The sequence below is a fragment of the Tenrec ecaudatus genome, chromosome 1 (assembly GCF_050624435.1).
Source record: "Tenrec ecaudatus isolate mTenEca1 chromosome 1, mTenEca1.hap1, whole genome shotgun sequence".
NCBI classification, from domain to species: Eukaryota; Metazoa; Chordata; class Mammalia; order Afrosoricida; family Tenrecidae; genus Tenrec; species Tenrec ecaudatus.
This window is the reverse complement of record NC_134530.1, coordinates 262,959,019-262,980,909: the sequence shown is the minus strand read 5'-3', so window position 1 is coordinate 262,980,909 and position 21,891 is coordinate 262,959,019. Positions and strand designations below refer to the sequence as shown.

The 21,891-nt window shown below is 40.7% G+C and overlaps 1 protein-coding gene across 3 annotated transcripts in view; it reads right to left on the bottom strand.

Annotated features, from left to right (window-relative positions):
* Positions 1-8,266: 8,266 nt before the first annotated feature.
* GNPAT (glyceronephosphate O-acyltransferase) overlaps positions 8,267-21,891 on the bottom strand; it is a 50,366-nt gene continuing 36,741 nt past the window's right edge. For 2 of the 3 annotated variants that reach the window (XM_075532009.1, XM_075532029.1), the window contains 7 exons: positions 20,616-20,846; positions 19,148-19,227; positions 15,332-15,472; positions 13,213-13,312; positions 13,033-13,126; positions 9,565-9,626; positions 8,267-8,566 (listed from right to left, as the gene is read on the bottom strand). In XM_075532009.1, the coding sequence (XP_075388124.1) occupies positions 8,523-8,566; positions 9,565-9,626; positions 13,033-13,126; positions 13,213-13,312; positions 15,332-15,472; positions 19,148-19,227; positions 20,616-20,846 (752 nt within the window). In that variant the 3' untranslated portion in view covers positions 8,267-8,522. The remainder of the gene's footprint in view (positions 8,567-9,564; positions 9,627-13,032; positions 13,127-13,212; positions 13,313-15,331; positions 15,473-19,147; positions 19,228-20,615; positions 20,847-21,891) is intronic. The other variant, XM_075532018.1, reaches the window with a different exon arrangement.

Here is a 21,891-nt window from a genome sequence, read left to right as displayed (position 1 = left end):
TCCACCATGGGAGACCCTGCTGGTATTTGAAATACTGGTTGTACAGCTTCCAGCATCAGGGCCACATGCAAAACCGCTAGTCTGACAAACTGAAAGATGCATAGTAAAATAGTTCATCGTAACTATATACATATGGTCTGGTTTAACCTCAAAGCTTTCCTTGAAAAATGGGTAATGATTCTAAGAGTTTCTCCCACAATGTGGCTATGATGCTGGAAGCTAGGACACTGGTATTTCACATAGCAGCAAGATCACCCAAAGTGAACAAGCTTCAGCAGAGCTTCCAGACTAAAAACATGATGAGGTAAAGGCTGTGTTTTTTAAAAAAAAAAAAAATCATTTTATTGGGGGCTCGTACAATTCTTATCAGTCCATCCATCCATCCATTGTGTCAAGCGCATATGTACATTTGTTGCCATCAAAATTCTCAAAACATTTGCCTTCTACTTGAGCCCTTAATATCGGCTGCTCATTTCCCCCCCACTCCCCACTCCCCCTACCTCATGAACCCTTCATAATTCATAAATTATTTTGTCATTTTACACTGTCCATCTCCCCCCGCACTCTCCTCTGCTGTCCATCCCCCAGGGAGGAGGCTATACATAGATTCTTGTAATTGGTTTCCCCTTTCTATTCATTTCCTCCACCCTCCAGGCATGGCCACTGTCACCACTGATCCTGAAATAGTCATCTGTCCTGGATTCCCAGTTTCCAGTAGATATCTGTACCAATGTACATCCTCTGGTCTAGCCAGATTTGTAATGTAGAATTGGGATCGTGATAGTGGCGGGGTGGGGGAGGAATCATTTAAGAACTAGAGGAAAGTTATGTTTCATCATTGCTACCTTACACCCTGACTGGCTCATCTCCTCCCCACAACCCTTCAGTAAGGGGGTGTCCGGTTGGCTACCGATGGGTTTTGAGTCTCCACTCTGCACTCACCCATTTTCAATGATATGGTTTTTTGTTCCTTGATACTTGATACATGATCCCTTTGACAGCTCATGGTCACACAGGCTGGTGTGTTTCTTCCATGTGGGCTTTGTTGCCTTCTGAACTAGGTGGTCACTTGTTTATCTTTAAGCCTTTAAGACCCCAGACGCTGTAGCTTTTGATAGCTGGTCACCATTAGCTTTCTTCACCACATTTGCTTATGCACACGTTTGTCTTCATTGATCGTATCAGGGAGGTGGGCAGCCATTGATATTATTTTTAGTTCTTCGATGTCTGATAACTGGTCCCTTCTATACCTTGTGGTCAGACAGGTTGGTGTGCTTCTTCCATGTGGGCTTTAATGCTTTTCAGCTAGATGGCCACTTGTTTATCTTCAAGCCTTTAAGACCCCAGACGCTACATCTTTTAATAGCCAGGCACCGTCAGCTTTCTTCACCACATTTGCTTATGCACACATTTTTCTTCAGCAATCTTGTTGGGAAGGTGTGTATCCTGGAATGCCAATTTAATAGAACAATGTGTTCTTGCAGCAAGTAAGTGCTTGAGTGAAGGCCCAATAACCATTTGCTGCCTTAATAGTAGGCCTATAAATATAGGCACATAGATCTGTTTCCCCACACTTATATAACTATATTTACATATGTACATTCCAGTCTTTAGACCTCTATAAATACCCTTTGTTGCCTAGTTCTTTACTCTATTTCCTTTTACTTTCCTCTTGTTCCACTATCATACTCAGCCTTCATTTGGGTTTCAGTAATTTCTGTTACCTTGCTCTTGTTGAATTCCTCCCAGGCCTCTCACACCCTCCTTGCCACTGATTTTGGATCACTTGTTTCTCCCCTGTCCCTGGGTTGGTCAGCACCACCTCCTTACCACCTGTATTGGACAGGGTTCTCTAGAGAGACAAACCAGATTGCTAGTAATTATATATAAATATATTTATAAAGATAGATATATAATTCAAGAAATAAACTGTTAAATTATATACAGATAGATAATACAAGAAATTAACAGTTAAATTATAAAGCAGTGAGACACTAGCAGTCCTTCAAGACTTGAGAGCTGCCAGTTGCCAGTCCCTTTCTGTAGAGAGAGCTGGGCTATATATACCCAGGCAGCAAACAGCAAGGCAGGTCGCCAACTGTCATCAACTGTCAGTCCCCAGCTCCAGAGATGAACATTCCAATCATGTGGGCTTAAAGGGACCTCAAATAACAGCGACACAGTCCACAGGCTAGGCATCCCATAGGTAGTATACCCCTTTAAACTGAGGCACAGAACAACCAAGGTGCGGCTCACCGAGCCATTTATCCCTCTGCCCTTCAGTTAATCCTACTTGTGTTTATTGGCCAGGCTGGCACAATAAACTATCGCAATCCACCCCTTGCCAAACTGGCACCTGTACACAATTCTTTACCCATAGATACTTATATAATTTCCAGATATTAATGAAATCACACTTATACTTATCATCAATCATCTATCATACATGTAAATGAAAACACACTGAGTCAAATTATATCTGATATAACATACTTGAACAAAGGAAATATATGCAATAATCACATACAAAGAAAATACATTGACAATTACAAGCCTCGCTTTTGCAACTGATCACGTGGTCGTAACTGATAGGTAGAACTACCTTCTACTGCTACCCATTCTGCATTACCTTTGCCCTCAGCAAGCACCTCAGCTGGCTGTGATTTTTGGCCTGGCGGGGTGACCCAGACCTTCATTCCTGAGGGGTCTGGGTCATTATAAGTCCTGTTAGGATTGGGTTGCTGCAACTTACCATTTACTTTAGTAACAGGACATGGTAACACTAAGAGTCGGCCTATGGGATCTCCTGGATTCCAGACATATTCTTCTTTACCTCCATTATGTAGTACCAGTCCAATTTCTCCTTGGTAATCGGGATCAATCACACCACTTAGTACGGTGACACTCTTCCTGACCTGTTGATCCAAAGGCATGAGAAGTCCAAAGTGTCCAGGGGGCATTCTCAGCTGACAGTTCAGTGGAATCCATGCTGTGTTTCCAGGTGGGAGAGTCCCTTTCTTCGGGACCAGGACCTCCAGGCCTGAGGAACACAGGGTTGCTGGGACAGGAAGCAAAAATGCTGCAAGGGGATCACTAGGAGTAATAGTGAGTGGTGCCACTCCAGCTTCTGTCCCCTCTGCCCTTCAGTTAATCCTACTTGTGTTTATCGGCCAGGCTGGCACAATAAACTATAGCACCACCTGCCTCCCCCTCTCCCATGTCCCCCTGGAACCATTGGTCCCGTTGTTTTCTCCTCCAGACTATTCATCTAGACTATCTTATTTAGATAGATCTGTAGAGATAATAATATGCACCAAAAATCAAGCCATAGCAAGATAGGCGATGAGAGAACACAGCGATGACAAAAAAGGAAACCAATTACCCAGAGAAGAATAAATTAATCAAAAGAAAAAATTGTTTAAAGAAAGAAAAACCTGTAAATAGATCAAGGTCTGATTTTTTTATCTCTAGGCATGTCCTTCAGTCAGGTCCAATGGGGTACCATGCTCTAGCCCCAGAGCTCTGCTCCCACAGTTGCTCTGCTGCATGCTTTTAGTGGTTTGCCTCAGTGTCACAGGGTCAGTCTGGGCCAGTCCTAACACTGAGTCTCCAGTGTTGCCCCCCTTAGGGCCCTGAGCCATCAAGGGATGGCGTGTCTCGTAGTGGGATCAGCCATATTGTCCACTCTGTGCATTGGCTGTTCAGAGCGGGGATATCGTCCTCGAGGCGATGGGCCAGCATGCGCACCTCTCTTCCTCCCTCTTCATTGCTCCCATTTGCTCTGATCAGACATGCCCCTCTCCCCTAGCTGCCGCTTCAGTGTCGTCCTCTCAAGTAAATTCTTCTGGAGAGAGGGGCAGTTGAAGTAAAGGCTGTTTTACCTTCAAAGGAATTAGCTACTAAAATGTAGTAGTGAAACATAATCAGATACTGAAACCCTCATGAATGATAGCAAAGCATTGTCAGAGATAGTGCCAGATGATGAGCCCTCAGGTCAGGAGGCGATCAAATTATGACTGAGGCACAGCTGCTGTAATGACAAGGATGGAGTAAAGCCTTCCAGGTTAAACGCAAAATGAGAAGAAACAGTTGCAAACATCTAGGAATAATTGGAACTTGGAATAAAGTATGGATCTAGGAAAGTTGGAAGTTGTTAAAAATTAAATGGAATGCACACAGAGTGAGGCACTTGTGAGCTGAAATGGACTGCTATTAGCCATTCTGAATCAGAAAAATCATGATTTTCTAAGCTGGCAATAACAGATTTAAGAGAGCATTTCAAGATCTATCTATCTACATACCATGCTTTCTGTGATCGGATTTTATTTATCCACACACAAGACAATCCAGTGTAAATATTTTTCAGATTTATGCAATAATCACTAGTTAGTGATGCAGACATTGAAGAACTTTGCGAGCATCGTTGGTCTAAAACTGATCAAATATGCACTCACAGTAAGCTGCTAATTATTGATGACGGGAATGCAAAGGTGAAAACCACAGAGGGATGAGCAGCAGTGGAAAATATGGGGTCAGTGACAGAAATAAAGCTGGAGATCACATGATAGAATTTTTCAAGACAAGTGACTTATTCAGAACACACACACCTTTTTTCAATACCACATAAGGTGGCTATACACGTGAATTTCCCCAGATGGAATAGAGAGAAATCAATTTGACTATATCTGTGAGGAGAGGTGATGGAGCAACTAAAAGTAGGCCTAAGGTTAATTGGGGAACAGACCATTAATCACTCTGACAAGTTCAGTTGAAGCTGAAGAGAAGTAAACCAAATCCAGGAGACCAAAATAGAACCTTGGGTATCTCCCATCCTCATTTCCAGAAGATCTAAGCACGGATTTGATGTACTGAATACTAATTTCCAGGAGACTCGATGAGTTGTGGGAGGACATCAAGAACATCTTACATGAAGAAAGCAAAAGGTCATTAAAAAGACAGGCAAGAAAAGGACGAAAAATATTAAACAATGCAAAAAGCAACAAAAAAGAGGGAAAGACCAGAGCCACAGCATCAAAAAGGACTAGTGGACATTCAACCATTTCAAGGCGCAGCATATGATCGAGGATCAATAGTACTGCAGGAAGAAGTCCCAACAATAATTGGAAGCATTAGCCAAAAACAAGGTTCCAGGAATCGATGGACTACCAATCGAAATGTTTCAACAAGCTTATGAAGCATTGGAAGCACTCATTAGTCTATGCCAAGAAATATGGAAGACCTGGTTATCTGATACCCATTCCCAAAAAAGGTGACCAGACATTTTGTGCCAATTACAGAAAAATTTCATTGATATCACATGCAAGTAAAATTTTGCTGTATACCATCCGGTAATACATTGCAGTAGTACATTGACAGAGAGCTGCCAGAAATTCAGGCTGGATTCAGAAGAGGATGTGGAATAAGGGATATCATTGCTGATATCAGATAGATCTTGGCTGAAAACAGAGAATACCAGAAAGATGTTTACTTGTTTTATTTTGCATTTTGACTCTGTGGCCCATAATGCACTACGGCTTCCCTTGAAAAGAACCTGTACATGATTCAAGAGGCAGTTGTTCAGAGAACCAAGGGAACTGTGCATGGTGTAAAATCAAGAAAAGAGTGGGTCAGAGTTGTGTCCTTTCTCCATACTTATCCAATCGGTGTGCTGAGCAACTCATCAGAGAAGCTAGCTTATATGAAGAAGAGTGTGGCATCCGGATTAGAGGAATTTAGTAAAATTGCCATATGTGTGGGAAACAGAAAGAGTTCTCCCCCAGATATATGTAGACTTAGGAGAGTGCAGTTGCCAGACAACTGTCTGGACTGGTAGGGCCTCCTCCCTGCTGCTGTTGAGGACAATGGGCTACTTCCCCTAAAGGCTTGAGACCATTAGCTTGGTTCCTGTAGGTGGGGTTGACACTCTGCTGATAATGGTCTAAGTTGAGCAGGGAACAGGTCAAACCCTGCTCAGTGACATCCAAAGTTAGGATCGGCCCTTCTTGTCACATGTATACACCCAATCCCTCCTCTTCCTATTGCATGTATATCCCTAGATTGTCCCCCCTTCATTGCTGTATTACCCTATAGTGCAACCCTTTCCTGTGATGTATGTCTTTACCTGTAACTAGTGGGCTTGCATTCCCCCCAAAGGTATATAGGCCTGGGTTAGCAATCAAGAGTTCCCTCTTGGGGCTCCCCTCTTGCCCTCTCGTAGGTTCCCCCTCTCCTCTCCTGTCCTCACTCCACTGTTCCCTTTCCCCTTATCCTCCTACCCCCCTCCTCCTCGCCACATGGACCATCAAGTGGGGTTGAGGTGAGCATACTACCATGAAATGTGTCTGACTCCATTATTTCAATCTTTCCTCTATCTCTCATGCCTTCAATGACTTTAATATAATATTTATATATATCTCAACCGTACAATTGCGCCTATCAAACCCATGATTAGTGGGGGGAGGGGGGCTGGCCTTCCAACCATACGTATGTAAGAGTAACCCCTTCTTGTTTGCTGAGAGGGCTTGAGTACTTGCTAATGACAATCAAGGATTGTAACTTTCAGCATGGATTACAAGTCAAGGTAAAGAAAACCAAAAGCCTCACAACAGAACCAACAGGTAACAACATGAATAAACAAAGAATAAAATGACAAGTATTTCATCTTGCGTGGATCCACAATCAATATTCATGGAAGCAGCAGTCAAGAGATCAAACCATGCATTGTGTCATAGGAAAATATGCTGCATAAGACCTCATGTAAAGTGTTGAAAGCAAGAATGTTATTTTAAAGATGAAGGTGCAGCTGATCCAATACATGGCATTATCTTGCCTATTTTATGGTCGGTAGCTTCTAACAGGTTTCTCACTTCCTGATTCCCAGGAGCAGTTCTTACTTGGTTTTGTTCCAGACAGTAGAAAAGATGTTAGGTGTAACTTCTTGAACCTCTATGCAAGTGAGGTCTGGCCTCAGGCATATGCCTATTAAGTAGCTGCTTTGCTGACCAATAAAAACAGGTAGTTAGGGGCCAGGCTACTTTTAACCATTGTGGTGTGGTGTGTGATGGTATATTCTGATTAAACATTTCCCACCATGGAAAAGACTGGTTTTACAGTTGACCACTTATTAAAAAATCACAATAGTACAAAAATAATACCAAATTCAGAAAGGTCATTCTTTCACAAAAGATTAACACGTATGCTTTAAATTACTGAACATAGTATTTTTTAAAAAGCCAGAGCAGGCTTCAGCCTTCTACCGGCTTCCCTGCAGGGCACAGCCACACCCAAATTCACCAGCACACCAGAAAATCCTCAGCCCAAAACAATGTTCAATTGACTCAACTCTTAGCCAATCTCAACACCCACGTTTTTCCTGGTTCCCCAAACACAGAGAGTACCAGCGTCACGCATTCACAAAGAGGCTCCCCACTAATAAGGCCTGGGTGAGGTATTGGCTCTCCAATCTGAATGTGCAGTAAAAGTCAACAGGCCTCTGGAGAACATATGTACATCTCAGGGCATCTGGATATAGGGAGTCTTAGAGTCACAATAACTCCCCAAACCTAGATTCCAACTCAAAATGAGTATGTAAGTCCATGTGTATCTTGATTCTGTTTCTCTTTAATCTTATTGATGGCCAATGTTATAAACATACATGATTCACTTTTTAAAGCTGAATTTTAAAAAGTCCCATCTTCTTTCCACATCGTCTAGCTTGCATGTCTCGCTATGCATCTGCTCACAGAATATTGTTATTGACAGAACTATCCCTGATCTGATCCTTGGTCCAGTCACTATGGTTTTCTTTCAGGTCCCCCAGAACCACATCATTCTCTACCAAAGGACCACTTGATCACTATTCTTTTTCTCTAACAACCTCATTCCACTGTTCTCTCTGTCAGCTTAAATGCCACTTCCAGAGGTAGCTAGCTATAAATGTTTTTTGGGTTTGCCCATCTTGCTTCACACATGTGTACACCTTAACATCTCTCTGCTGCATACCCTCTCTCTATTTGACTAGATTAATTAGGCCTTTTAGTAGCAACATTTAATGTAAGATAGCTAAGCACATATACCTATTGTCAAATTTGTACTTGTTTGAGGCCACTTTAATTACAGAAAGCCGCGAGAAATGTTAAGATTGCCATCTTCAGTAGTGTTCCTTGAATAGCTCTAGCTTTTTAATGTCCATGTACTTTAGCTTAGAAATCAACATCAACATTTAATACATGTAATAAGTTAAACATTGTTGGTGAAATAGGAGTTGGACTTCGATTTTTCAAATGTTTCCAAAAGTCTGCTTTATTTTAAAATACACAGTAGTTGGATACAAAGGCCTGTTTTAACCATTGTGCTGGGGAAGATTACAGTGACGGCTTACGTTGATAATCTCTTCCTCTCTAGAGCCCACTCTTCTCAACGTCTTACTAAGAAGGATTTCCCTTGGCCTCCTGTCTGCTGTAACAGAGTCCTTTGATGATGGTGATTATGGGACCACATTTCCCATAACTATCTGAAGATTACTAAAGTTTTGCAGTTACTGGTTTTCCTACTGGTATCTTACAACCTAAAGAGAGAGAGAGAGAGACAATTTAGGAATTACACTGATTTTATCATTGCTTATATAACTGTTTCTTAAGCCACTGGACGCTGACATTTCTCCAGTGCTTTACAGGTTGTGAAAATACCAAGGCACAGTATGAGAGGCAGAATGTGAACACAGACATGTGTTCTGAACTTCAATTAGGGTCCAGTATGTTTATATCCATAGTGCATTTGCTTCCTGCGATTAAGAAATCAAAAAAGGAGTTTTCTTATTGTTTAGACCTCTTACCATGTCAGAAATCAAAAGCTTCAAGTTATATGTTTTGAGATTCAGATATAATATAAAGGTTTGGAATCTGAACCTGCATATAATCTTCAACCCAGTATGGTATTCTCAGCTTTCCTTTGTCAACTATTCCACCCTTTTCCTCAACCACTCTCCTCTAGCCATCTGCCCAGCCTTGCTTTTCTGCTCAGACATCATTCTGAAGTTCTTCTAATCCACAGTGAATTTAGGCGAGTGCACATCACTGAAAATAGTACTTATATGGGTATTTTCTCAATGGTATTGGGCTTACTCAATCAGCACACTGTCATTTTTCACCAAATTTTAATATGGTAAAATTCTACAAATTCCCCCATCTTTCTCATGAGGCCATTTTAAAATCTGTGTCAATTCTACGCTGTTTGCGTCCAGACTGGCTATTCTACGCTTTTTGTGTTTAGCAGTTTCCTTGGGAAAATTCTAGATTACAGTATTTTTCTGCAAATAGCACGCACAATGTGTTTTATTTTTCAAACTGTACAACCCCATCAGACATTAGTTTCCTATGTGAGCAATATGTGTTATACGCATGCACCCATAATTTATACGAGCACATTATATGTAACACAATATGGTATATAGTTTTCTGCCTATATTAAAATTCTCCATCTACATTCCATTTTATAAAGTATTTGGTAATTAATTTTTATAAGCACATTGTGAGAATGGATCATATTGCATTAAACTGCACGTACCAAGCATTCCTTCCATTTTAGATGTGGCAGGCTCATTCACATTAAGTACAGAGTCATTATTTCTAAGACAAAAGGAAAAAACAAGTTTTATTATTGTATAAACTAGGGTAAAAGACAACTATGATTATATTTTTGTTACTGGTTTTACATATATCGTTAGACTAATTTTAATAGTCTTCCTCAAGGCCAATTTTAAATAATTGAACGGCCTACTTCCTGGTTAAGTCCTTAATTCTTTTAACCAAATAAAGAATACTACTTGGGGAATTTGGCAGTAAGCTCTATCAGTCTTAAGTTTATTGACTTGAAAAAGTAAATTATCATTTACTTTGAGAGCAGATTCTCCCACTACAGGGCTTTGTTTTCTGGGGGTGAAGAGGTGGATGCTTCAAGAAGTTAGATCTCGGGACCACAGTCTCAAGGGATACATACCAAGGTCAACTGACATAAGTTAATTCACAAACACAAAGTTCTACATCCTACTTTGGTGAGTCAGAACTAAGATGCTAAAAGCTCATGAGCAGCCATCTCAAGTCCAACTGTTGGTCTCCCCTTGTCTGGAGGAAAGAAGACTGGAGAAAACCAGATACACATGGAAACAATGAGTCCAATGGACCATGTGAACACCAGTCTCTATGACTCTATGAATCCCGAAAAACTAGGTAGTGTCTGGATACTGTTAACAACTGCTCAGAAAAGGATCTCATTAGAAGGTCCTAGATAGAGTGTTAGAAGAAAAATATGGAACAAAACTCAAAATCATAAAAAATTTTTAAAAATCAGGCTTACTGGTCAGACAGAGACTGGCAGAACCCTCAAAGACTATGGCCCTCAACTGAAGAACCACTAGTTCTTATATTATGGCCCTGCTCAATACTCGCCCCCAAGAAGGGAACACAGAAGATTCAGGTGCTATAGCAAAATGTGGTACCTAGCTAGCAGATAAAATAGCATCTGGGTTCTTCAAGGCTTGTCTCCAAACAAGCAGCCAACTAAGTCCACATGGAAGAAGCCACAAGTCTTAGTCACTAAAGGATTGTAATCCATATACCGTATATACTCATGCATAAGCAGAGTTTTTCAGCACAAAAAATGAAAAAAACTGGGGTTTAGCTTAAGCATGGGTCAGTGGTACCACAGCGAGATGTAACATCTTGCTGGGCCAACCCCCTCACCTAGGTAACTGGATGAGCGCCCATTATCTCGCGGGTGATTGCCGTTTCTCCGCTGTTCATTCAAAGCCCCACTGACACTGCAAGGGTTTGAATGTTTGTTTACTCACATCTAACCAGTCAGAGCCATCCTGTGAGGTGGACGGCTCCAATTCGCAGAAGCACCCATAGTAATTCACTTACATCGGCAGCTGAACTGATAAGGATATGTCTTGGGAAGGGGGGTGGGGGCGCATTACCATGAAAGTTCTTTTTCAAAGTCTTGTTTAAAAATATTTAAATATATTACCCCACTGATGTCTCAATTTTTAGTAATTTTATTTTCATTTGTTTTTGATTATTGAAACTCACCAATAGCTTCTGCATTTCCCACCCTACGCTTATACTCGAGTCAATCAGTTTTTCTGGTTTCCCAGGTAATAATTAGGTACCTCGGCTTATACTTGGGTCGATGTATAATCGAGTATATACGAGTAATCCAAAGTAGAAGGAGGTATTAGTATCAGAGCTTAAGTTGTGAGAATCCGGTATGCAGAAGGTAATGGATGGCAGTGGGAGCCCAAGATTCATTTGTGAAACTACATAGGAAATGAACCTCCAGAGAACTCCCCCGATCTAAAACTGAGGGATGGGAGGAAAGCAGTCACTAAACAGAGTGCTTGGGAGAGAGGAGTACAGAAGATCAAAGGCATATATCTGACCTGAACAGTTAGTAAGACACCTTCCCACCCCCAACAATGCAGGCTGGACCTGATTTGGTTTTCAATATTTTTTGTATTTTTGGTTTGTATTGTTTTTGTTTTCCAGTTTTATTGGCACATAATCCACATCATATAATTTAATCACTCAATCATGTCAAGAAGAATTGTACAATCATTACCACAATGGTTTGCATTGTTTGGTTTGTTTTTTGTTCATATTAGGGTGTATCTCAGAAGTGCTATGTCATTGGAGGTCACTCTCTTGAAGTTGGGTTACATGTTTTTCCGTTTTTCGGTATATGGAACCCAGTACTGATGAACCTATAGGGACAGCAAATAGAATAAGGATTTCGGGGTGGGGGGGGAGTGGGGCACATTGGTGGTCATGGTAAAAGGGAGACGATGTCAAGGAGTCCATGTGGTTAAAGAATGTTTGGAAACTCATCCCGATGGCTCAATTTTCAGCCAAATAACAATAGACAGGCCTATAAGGAGAACAATAGCACTAGCGAGATACACAAATTTTCGAATAATCAAGGACAAAATCCAGGGGGGCAAGGGAAAAGAGGATAAATGGAATCAGGAAGTGGGGAAGAAGTGGGCTTTGCGATGCTACCTTGTGGCAGTTGCAATCACTGAGGGGAAACTAAATGTGTAAGACTTTTTGAATGGAGGGTGATCTGTTCTATAAACTTTCACCCAATAGTAGTACAAAAAAAAGAAAACAAAGACTCAAGTTTATTGAGTATTGTTTTTTGCTAATATTACACTTAGTACTTACAGTGTTATAAGGCAAATCTAGTTTTAACACCCACCAGACAGACACACATATCTTCTGCTTTTCAAAACTTTGCTTTATACCACTTTGCTTTTATGAAAAACCTGTAGTACCAATTTTGCTAACTGAAAGAAACCTATAGAAAATGTTTGCTTTTATGTAAAAAAGGCAAAAAGGAAAGCAAGTCTTCAGTCTTTGGTGGGCACAGCACTCTAAGAGAAGTAGTGTGTACCCTGGGGAGTGAGAATGGCATCGCCAGATCTCTTCCCTGGGAACTATGTTCAGCATCTCAGCATCAAGCCACTTTGAACAATGGCGAACCTATATGATATTGTTTATTGGCATCATTTAATAGGTTATTTTTTGAGCCTGGGAATGCTCACTATTTTTGTGCATATAAATTAGTGGTAATTAGTTCTTTACTGTACACTATTTCAGCTTACAAATGGTTTCACAAGAACACTCTACTTTTGGATAATGGGGGAAACTTGTATGTATCACTAAGTAGTGTGTGTGTACACATGTGCACATATGTACACATACACATTACATCCTCAAAAAACTTTCTTGTAATTGAAATACGGAATTTCAAAATTAGGTCAATAATAAAACACCTGCCTAAAGTATATATTTCATTTCCTTCACTTCAATTTCATTCAGAGAATTTACAAGGTAACTTATATTAATTAGAGGATGGATAATAAAGTACAATATATTTACTACATCAACATGCGTTTATCTGCCTCTCTCTGGATTTTGTGTTCAAATGTTAGTAGATGCTCTGGTTAAGGCCATGGAACGCTAGTAGAGTACTTACTCCTTCGTCTTCGTTACTACACCTAGTCTCACAAAAGCTGCTAAGGCATTTTTCTGCACATCAGAAGATAATACATCATAACACTGAGAGGTACCTATATAGAAGGAGAGGGAAAGTTTTATGGGTTATTCTTTGTTTTCAGTTGAAAGAAATCACCATTGAAAAAGGTGTGTGACTCACCTTGATCAAGAAGCTCAGTAGTAAATTTTCTAACTCTAGCCAAGTATTGCTTCTCAGTGAAGTAATCCTCTTCTTCATTCAAAAGGTATTTGCAAATGATCTGATTTTAAGAGGAAGAGAAAGAGAGAATGAGTAGCCAAATGTAACAGAACAGTAACTCGCTGTACATTATCCCTGTTAAGAGAACAATATACTTAGAGTGGAATGAAGACCGACCAAGATTTGAGTTGAGAAAAGCTAAAGAATTTTTATTAATTCTTTCTTGAGCTTATATTAACATTTAAAATTAGGGGGGCAGGATTGAAACAGCACAGACATTTGTTGAAATATAACTACTTTAGTGGGTTACAAGTTACTTTATATTTTTTGGGAAGAGAGAGGTCAGATTTCTTTCAAATTTAGCTTTTTTTCTCTAAATATTTTATTAAAATACCAGGTCCTAAATTATTTAGTAATTTCTACTGTAAAAATAGTGCTCAACAGCGAGAATGAACATTTATCAAGTACTTACTAAATGCTTTGTGCAAGGAGCTAAAATGGGTCATTTAAAAAAATCATTTTATTGGGGGCGCTTACAACTCTTATCACAATCCATACATCCCTCCATTGTGTCAAGCACATTTGTTGCCCTCATCATTCTCAAACTTTTTTTTTACTGGAGCCCTTGGTATCAGCTCATTTTCCCCTCCCTCCCTCCCTCATGAATCCTTGATAATTTAGAAATTATTATTATTATTTTGTCATGTCTTACACGGTCCGATGTCTCCCTTCACCTACTTTTCTGTTGTCTGTCTCCCTAGGAGGGCGTTATATGTAGATCCTTGTAATCAGTTCCCCTTTCTACCCCACCTTCCCCTTGCCCTCCTTGTGTCACTACTTGTAATATTGGTCCTGAGGGATTTATCTGACCTGGATTTCCTGTGCTTCCAGTTCTTATCTGTACCAGTGTACATCCTCTGTTCTCGCCAGATTTGTAAGGTAGAATTGGGATCATGATAGTGGGGGAGAGGAAGCATTAAAGAAAAGAGAGGAAGGTTGTATATTTCATCATTGCTACACTGCACCCTGACTGGCTTGTTTCCTCCTCGCCACCCTTCTCTAGGAGGATGTTCAGTTGCCTACAGACAGGCTTTGGTTCCCCACTGCGCATTCCCCCTCTTTCACAATGATATGATTGTTTGTTCTTTGATGCCTGATACCTGATCCCATCGACACCTCGTGATCACACAGGCTGGTATGGTTCCTCCATGTAGGCTTTGTTGCTTCTCAGCTAGCTGGTCGCTTGTTTATCTTCAAGCCTTTAAGACCTCAGACATTATACCTTTTGATAGCTGGGCACCATCAGGAAATGGGTCATTTTTTACTTTGTAAGCACTACTCTACAAGGCAGCTAGTCTCTGTCGACTCTAACTTGCGTTCATATAACAGAGTCAAGAGCCAAGAGTCCCCTCTCAGAGCGTTGGGCCCTTCCTCCAGTTTGCCTCCAAACTCCTTTCCTTCTGAATCCTAGCACCATCTTCCTGGGTGGATATATCATCTACTCGCCCTAATCACATGTAAGATTGTGGTGACCTTTCAGTTGGCTTGCACTTTATGTTCTTTGCTTTTCTAACAACAGTATTTAGTAATATAAATGACTTAATGTGTTACTCAAGTCTTGCATTTAAGTATCTCCTCTGTACCAAAGACCTTGCTACATGCCATGGACCACATTATGCTACAGTAGGCCCGATAGCTCACACCCCGTGTGCCTGTGACTGTATGAACACTGTGTTCAGGGTGTCATCCAGCTGTCATGCTCATAGGCTGGAGAGGAACCAGCCTCCGTCTGTGTGTGGGAGTACGTTCTCAACCAAACATGACACAGCTGTCACACTCACGGGTCAGAATGGAACAAGCACCCTTCTAAATGTGGAGAGTAAGGTCTCACCCGAAAGGTGAAGTCATTCCCTTCTTTCATCAATCAATATGCACTTCTATATAAACAATGAGTACATAATTCTACAATTCACTTGTGGAATAAACTGGCCCTTTAAAACAGAAACAAGTTCAGGGTGGAAAGGTCCTAGTTATATTTGATATAGGGGAATCAAGGAGAACTTACTAAATATTTACATACCTGGTAACATTCCATGAAGGGTTTGAAGAGTCCTATCAAAAATTCTAGCACAGTATGTCCTTTTTCTGTAACCAGGATGTCCTTTGTAGTTACTTGTATGACCTCACTCTTACAAAGCAGGTGACAACCTTCTTCAAAGTCCTGGACATAGGGAGGGAAAGCCATGAAGTACCCGCTAACTTAGTTGACTGGGAACATTACCAACGTGAAGACATCCAGCACCAGCAATTACATAGTCCTTCCCGGAAATCTTTGAGAAGAGCCCGACAGCAGCTGCTCTAATACTGAAAATGGCCAACACAGGACACACAAAAATATTCTAAGTCTTAGAAATCACTGCCATACTCCTTAAACAGACATGTCATATAACAAATGCTAAAAATACTTAGAAAAAGTATTCACTTTTTGCTCATAACCTTTTAAGAACACTCCCCCACCCTGGTCCCATTCACTAACAATTAAAGTAGGATGAAGAACACTGTCTTTGTTGACCACATACGCCAACTGACCTTGGTGTCCCAGAAACTATGATCAGTAGCCTACCAGTATGGATGCATCCCTTTAAGGCAGTGGTTCTCAACCTTCCTGATGCCCCGACACTTTCATACACCTCCTCATGTGGTGGGGACCCCAACCATAACATTACTTTTACTGTTATTTCATCACTGTAATTGTTACTGTGAAAGGGTCATTTGACCCCCAAAGGGGTCGTGACCCACAGATTGAGAACCACTGCTGTAAGTATTTAGTTATGGCTCAGATGTCTCCATAGCTCTGCCCCCTGTAAGCACTATTACATCCATGGATACAGTTGCAGCCTAGGTAGAACTATTCTGTCAAACTTACGTATCTATTCATGGGTATAACCTAATCTCTGCCCCCTGCCTGTTCATCTAATGACACTTCCACTTCTAGACTGTGGCTATAATAATAAGAATAGAATTTATCTCTGTTGCCTTTAATAGTTGCACTTCTTCCAGTTACTGACTTCCTTTGTGCCGGGCCTTTGTCATATTGTATGCTGCCTATGCCTTCACCCAATTCAATGTTAGTGATTTGCCCCCCTTTGTTTCAACCCCATCTTTGATAACCATAAAAAAATACTTCTTTCAGTGGGAAAGCCTTTTCTTCACTTTTACAATAGTGGTCTCATACAATATTTGTCCTTTTGTGATTGTCTAATTTCACATAGACTAATGTTCTTCAGGTTCATCTATATCATAAGGTGTCTCATCTATTTAACATCGTGTAGCATTGTACTGTTTCTAGGTACAAATGTAATTTTAAATTGTACCTACTCTAGTAAATCTGTTGTAAGCATAAGGGCTGCAGGGCCATATTTTAGAGATGAACTCTTCAAAAGAGTTCCCAAACACATAAAGTTTGAAATAGAACTTTGGCCAAAAATGTGGTTTTAAGAAATGCTAGGTATATGTGACCATTTAATTTTTAAACATTTCCCCCTTTGACAAAACATATTGTGAATTGCTAAAAGTTTACAGAGCAAGCCAGTTTTACCGAACAATTCAAACACATTCGTTTTTTCTTGTCCTTGACTGCAAGCCTCACCATGTCATATCCCTTCTGCACCCCTTCTTTCCTACCCCTGCCTGCCTTGTACACTTTGTCCTAACTTAGCAAATGTTGCTGTTTCTATCTACAACACTGGTTATTCTAAGGAGCACATACCCTCCTAGTCTTAATATTCACCTCAGAGGCCTCTTTATTGCTTGCCTGAGAATTGAGCCACAATCTCGGGTTAGTTTTGCAAGGCCATACACAATGTAAGCAGGACTTATTTAAGCAACGAGAGCAGTTGCAGGAGCAGCACTTCAAAGCTCTGCTACTAACATACCAGAAGTCATAGGTAAGAATGGGACATGACAACAATTTATGAATGATGAAGGGTTCATGAGGGAGGGGGGTGGGGAGGGAGGGGCAAACGAGTAGCTGATATTAGGGCTCAAGTGGAAGGCAAAGGTCTGAGAATGATGATGGCAACAAATGTACATATGCGCTTGACACAATGGACGGATGGAATGGACAGTGATAAGAATTGTATGAGCCCCCAATGAAATGATTTTAAAAAAAGAAGAACGGGACATAGAACAGATTCGCAAGTACTAGTTAATTCAACAGGAACGTGCAGTCATTTACCAGAAGAGACCCTAAGCTAACAGTCAGGACATCTCGGCTCTAGTTCTAGCTGTCGAAATCGCTGGTTATGATTTTGCACAAGACATATTGATATCCTGCAACCCAGACTTTTGTTTGTTTGGGGATGGCCAAATTCTGGTTGAACACACTATTTCTACGGTAAGATTGCGATTTCTTGCTTTCCCTTTAAACTCTGTGCTACTTGTTTAATGCTTCCTGTTCCACCCTGTCATCATTCCACCCCCCGCCCCGATTCAAGCCCTTCTCCCTCTGCATCTGCCTCTCCTTTTCCACCACAGCAAGCAGACTGCTTTCTCTTCGGCTCCACTGGGCCCTCTCAGAGCGTTCTCCAACTTCTTTCTTCAGTCTCATCACTTTATCTGTGCTTTTAAATTCAACATGTCCAATTTCTGTCAAGAGGCTGCTTCAGCAAATATCCATTTCTGTTCTTCAGTCTCATCTATTATTTCATTCCAACAGTCTACTGTTCAAGATTCCCTTTTCTCTAAAAACAAGAAGGTGCCTCTCAACAATTTCCTCTTGTGAAACTGTTCTTCACTTCTATTCTTTCTCCCCGACTTAACTTAGTTTTCAAATACAGTATTTTCTCAATTTTTATCCACACAACCTTCTTGCCACATCTGATATTTTAAAGCATCTTCCTTGCTGCAACTCTCCTCCTTCAGCTTCACCCACGTAATTCTATTCTTTTCGCCCCTCTCTGAAGTCCTTTTGGTGGTAGCTCTTTTGCCTTCAGTCCTTCAGGGGCCATTCAGGACTTTGTTCTCCTCACAGAAAATACTCCTTCTATGGTCAAGCTAACTGGTTTTCATGGAGTAATCTTCAATTGCTTTCTCTGTCTCACATTGTCCCTAACCTTCTATTACTGGCAAATTTGGGGGATTCTACATTCACAAAATTTCTCACATTCTTTCCTGTAAAGGCCACACACTTCACCCCTATCATTTTATACCTGGGTACAATTACATAACTCTCTGAATTGTTTTTTCTGTCTTTAGTCATTTACCTTTGCCCCAAGGATATCCTATCAACCTTTCCCATACACTACATTCTCTTATATATATATATATGTATCTGTATCTGTATCTATATATCTGTCACTCTTATACTCAAACCCCCCAAAGCTCAGGCATGCTCCACCCTATGAAATAAGACCCGTCCTTCTTACTGGAGCATACATGTACCACCTTTCATCTACTTTGCCACCCCCACCCCAAAGACCAGGACTCTAGTTCAGTAAGTCTGACTATTCATCAGTGGTCATGGTACCAGGTTAGACCACCACACTCTGTCACAGGACAAGGCACCAGCTGGTTCACTGACAAATTGTTAACAGATGGAACTGTGCTAGCAAGCATTTTTTGTTTTCACTCAAATAGAGTTGGTTTATTAACAAGGGCTGCCCTAGTCATTCAGAGGATAACTCTCCTCTCATCACACAATCCCGACCAACCTAAACTAAACAAGAATCAAGGTAGGTGTCTGTTGAAGTGTGAGCGTTCCAGTTTCTCTTAGGTCGGCTCCTCTCAGCCCTAAAGAGAGGGAAGGCATGTTGCCTAAGACTCGCCACTGAGTCTAAGACCAACACTGAGAACGCACACTGAAAACCTCTGCCCTGCTTGGCTGGGAAAACTTTACCTTTAGTGCAGTTCCTGGAAGGAAGATGAACTCATCTGAAAAGACATCACGAAGGAAGTAAAAGCAACAGTAGACATCCTCTAGAAACAAATTTATTAAATAAAATTATAATACTGTTTTTTAAACCTTCAGGGAGCACAAAAAAGTCTATGATGTCCTCAAGTCCAGTCTTTCAATGGACTGCTTTTATTCATATCCTAGAGGTAAGGATGAAGCCCGTAAGGAAACTATAAAAGGTTCAGACTACCTACAGAGCACACGACAGCATCCTATTTTATAGCTGGATCTGAATTATGCGCCTTCCTTGAATCATCGAATCATTCACTGTGGTCATGTTAAGGCAGTACATTCCTTAGAAACCAGGCACTTCCCTTTCTCTCTATCCCAATGATTCCCTGAGATAGAAAGAACTTCCTTCTCAGTTCCTGATTTCTTCCTCTGTCTTCCACACTAGAACATGCCAGTACACAGTGACAGACAATACACGCAGGATGGTCTTGCTCAGCAAACTACAGGCAGCACTTCAGGGCTCTTTTTGGGGGACATACTTTATGATGCATATGGATACAAAGCACTGCTTCCACCTCTAAGCAGGTGACAGGAACCTACAAGGCCATTCCTGGGCCTCGTAAGCATTTTTGAATTCCAGTTTAGGAAACTTTAGAACAACAATGAGATGTGAGTTTTCTATGTTCTGAACTAAATCACCTTAACCTCTCTGGCACCAGACATGAAGGCAATGGCCACAGGACTTTTCTGGCTCATTTCAAAGCTAAAAGTCTGGTTGAGACTAGTGCCTCTCAGCTCTGGCATATTTTTGAGAAAAAAACGATATTAAAACACTAATGTGTCGTCTGTACCTCAGACCAGTGAAAACAAAATCTTTGGTGGTTTGGTTGGGTGGAAAACTGCTGCCATAATGACAGGCTCCTGATGATCCAGAACTGTGCTTTACTCAGGTTCATACTGCTCATGACAACATCCCACCCTGCCCTTGTCCCTGCTCTGCCTTTGTCAGAGACGAGCACTGTGAATGTCAAAGAGCGTCAGACAAAAAATGAAGAATTGTGTTCCAATCCCAGTTCCTTCTCTAAGAAATTATGTAACTTGACAGGCCTATTATTTTTTTAAAATTTATAAATGATGAAGTTTAGATGGTTTCTTCAGTCCCTTCTAATTTCAAAACCAATGGCCATAGTTTCATGGAAAAAAATGTATGCTCTTCTGAGTACTAAGGACTCCATTCCAGTGTTGTGCATGTTGCATGCATGCATCTAAACATTAAGTTTACACAACATATTTAAACTGTACAGTTACACGATATGTGAATTATATGTCAATAAAACTATCAAACATAGAACAAAATAAAGTTATTGATAAAACAAAATTTTTAAAAAGGCTTGTGGCTTACATTAAACTGAATGTCCAGGTATTTGCCAAAACTCAAGATCACATTTCTCTACGTTACCTTTCCTGAACCCAGGTGTCATCTGTAGGGCCACAGCGACTAAGGATGGACGGACAAAAACATTGAGCAACTGGTTCCTATAAGCTGAGCACATGAGGAGAGTGAAATGCTGGCATATAAGTCCCTGGTGCTCAGAGTCCTCTTTCACAATCACCTGATCTTTGACAAGGCTGGCAATGTTGGAATGCAGAAGAATGCTGGCCTGTACAACTTCTTCAGCAGGTTCATTATCTACAGACAAAGACAGAGACCACTCAGGCAAATGGCAAAGAGGAGATGGGACCCTGAGGCACTGACTACAGTCACCTGCTTACTTGAATGATATTTATTTTTCAGTGCCAGGTATTGGTACGGGGCGCTACCAAAATTAGAAAAATCACATTTATGTGAATTTAATAATACCTAGACAAACCAAAACCAAACTCACTGCCACTGAGTCATTTCTGAAGCAAGCCAACCCTGTAGGACAGGGTAGAACTGCCCCTGGGGGCTTCCAAGACTGTTAACTAAAAAAAACCCAAACATTTTATTGGGGGCTTATATAGCTTTTATCACAATCCATACATACATCCATTGTGTCAAGCACATTTGTACATTAGTTGCCATCATCATTTTTAGAATATTTTTTTTCTACTTGAGCCCTTAGTATCAACTCCTATTATTTTTCCCCTCCCTCACCCAAGACTGTTAACTCTTTATGGGAGTAGAAAGCTCTGTCTTTCTCCCATGGAGTAGCTGGTGGTTTAAAATGGCTGACCTTGTAGATACTTATGACAAGAAGGTCCATAAATAGGTAAGAAGACCATAAATAACACGTGCATGTGCTATGTTTTTTGACAATTGCATCATACCTTAACGATATTATAGTAAACATACTATGCAAAAATTTTTATAGAAACATGTAAAAAATTATTAACAAACTGTGCTTACTTAAATACTTTGGGGGAGTATTTTATGCTTCCTTTCTCTTCCCACCAGGGCTTATCTTCGAATGTGATATTGTTTATTTTCTAAATGCCTATTTCGCCTATTTCCTTGCTTACTGTGTTATTGCTTACCGTCACCTACAGATTGTAGGTCAGGTCCCTATGGGGTGAAGACCTATATGACCCAGCCACCATCAACATCCTTTGTCTTCTGTAACTCTCCAACTCGTGACTGATATCCTAACATCATCAAACTGCTGGTAAGTCAATGAAACCAGTGTAAGCTCATAATTTCTAATTCCTATCTAGTAAGGATCCTCTTCCTTCCGAGAAGCTCCTACTTTTCCATC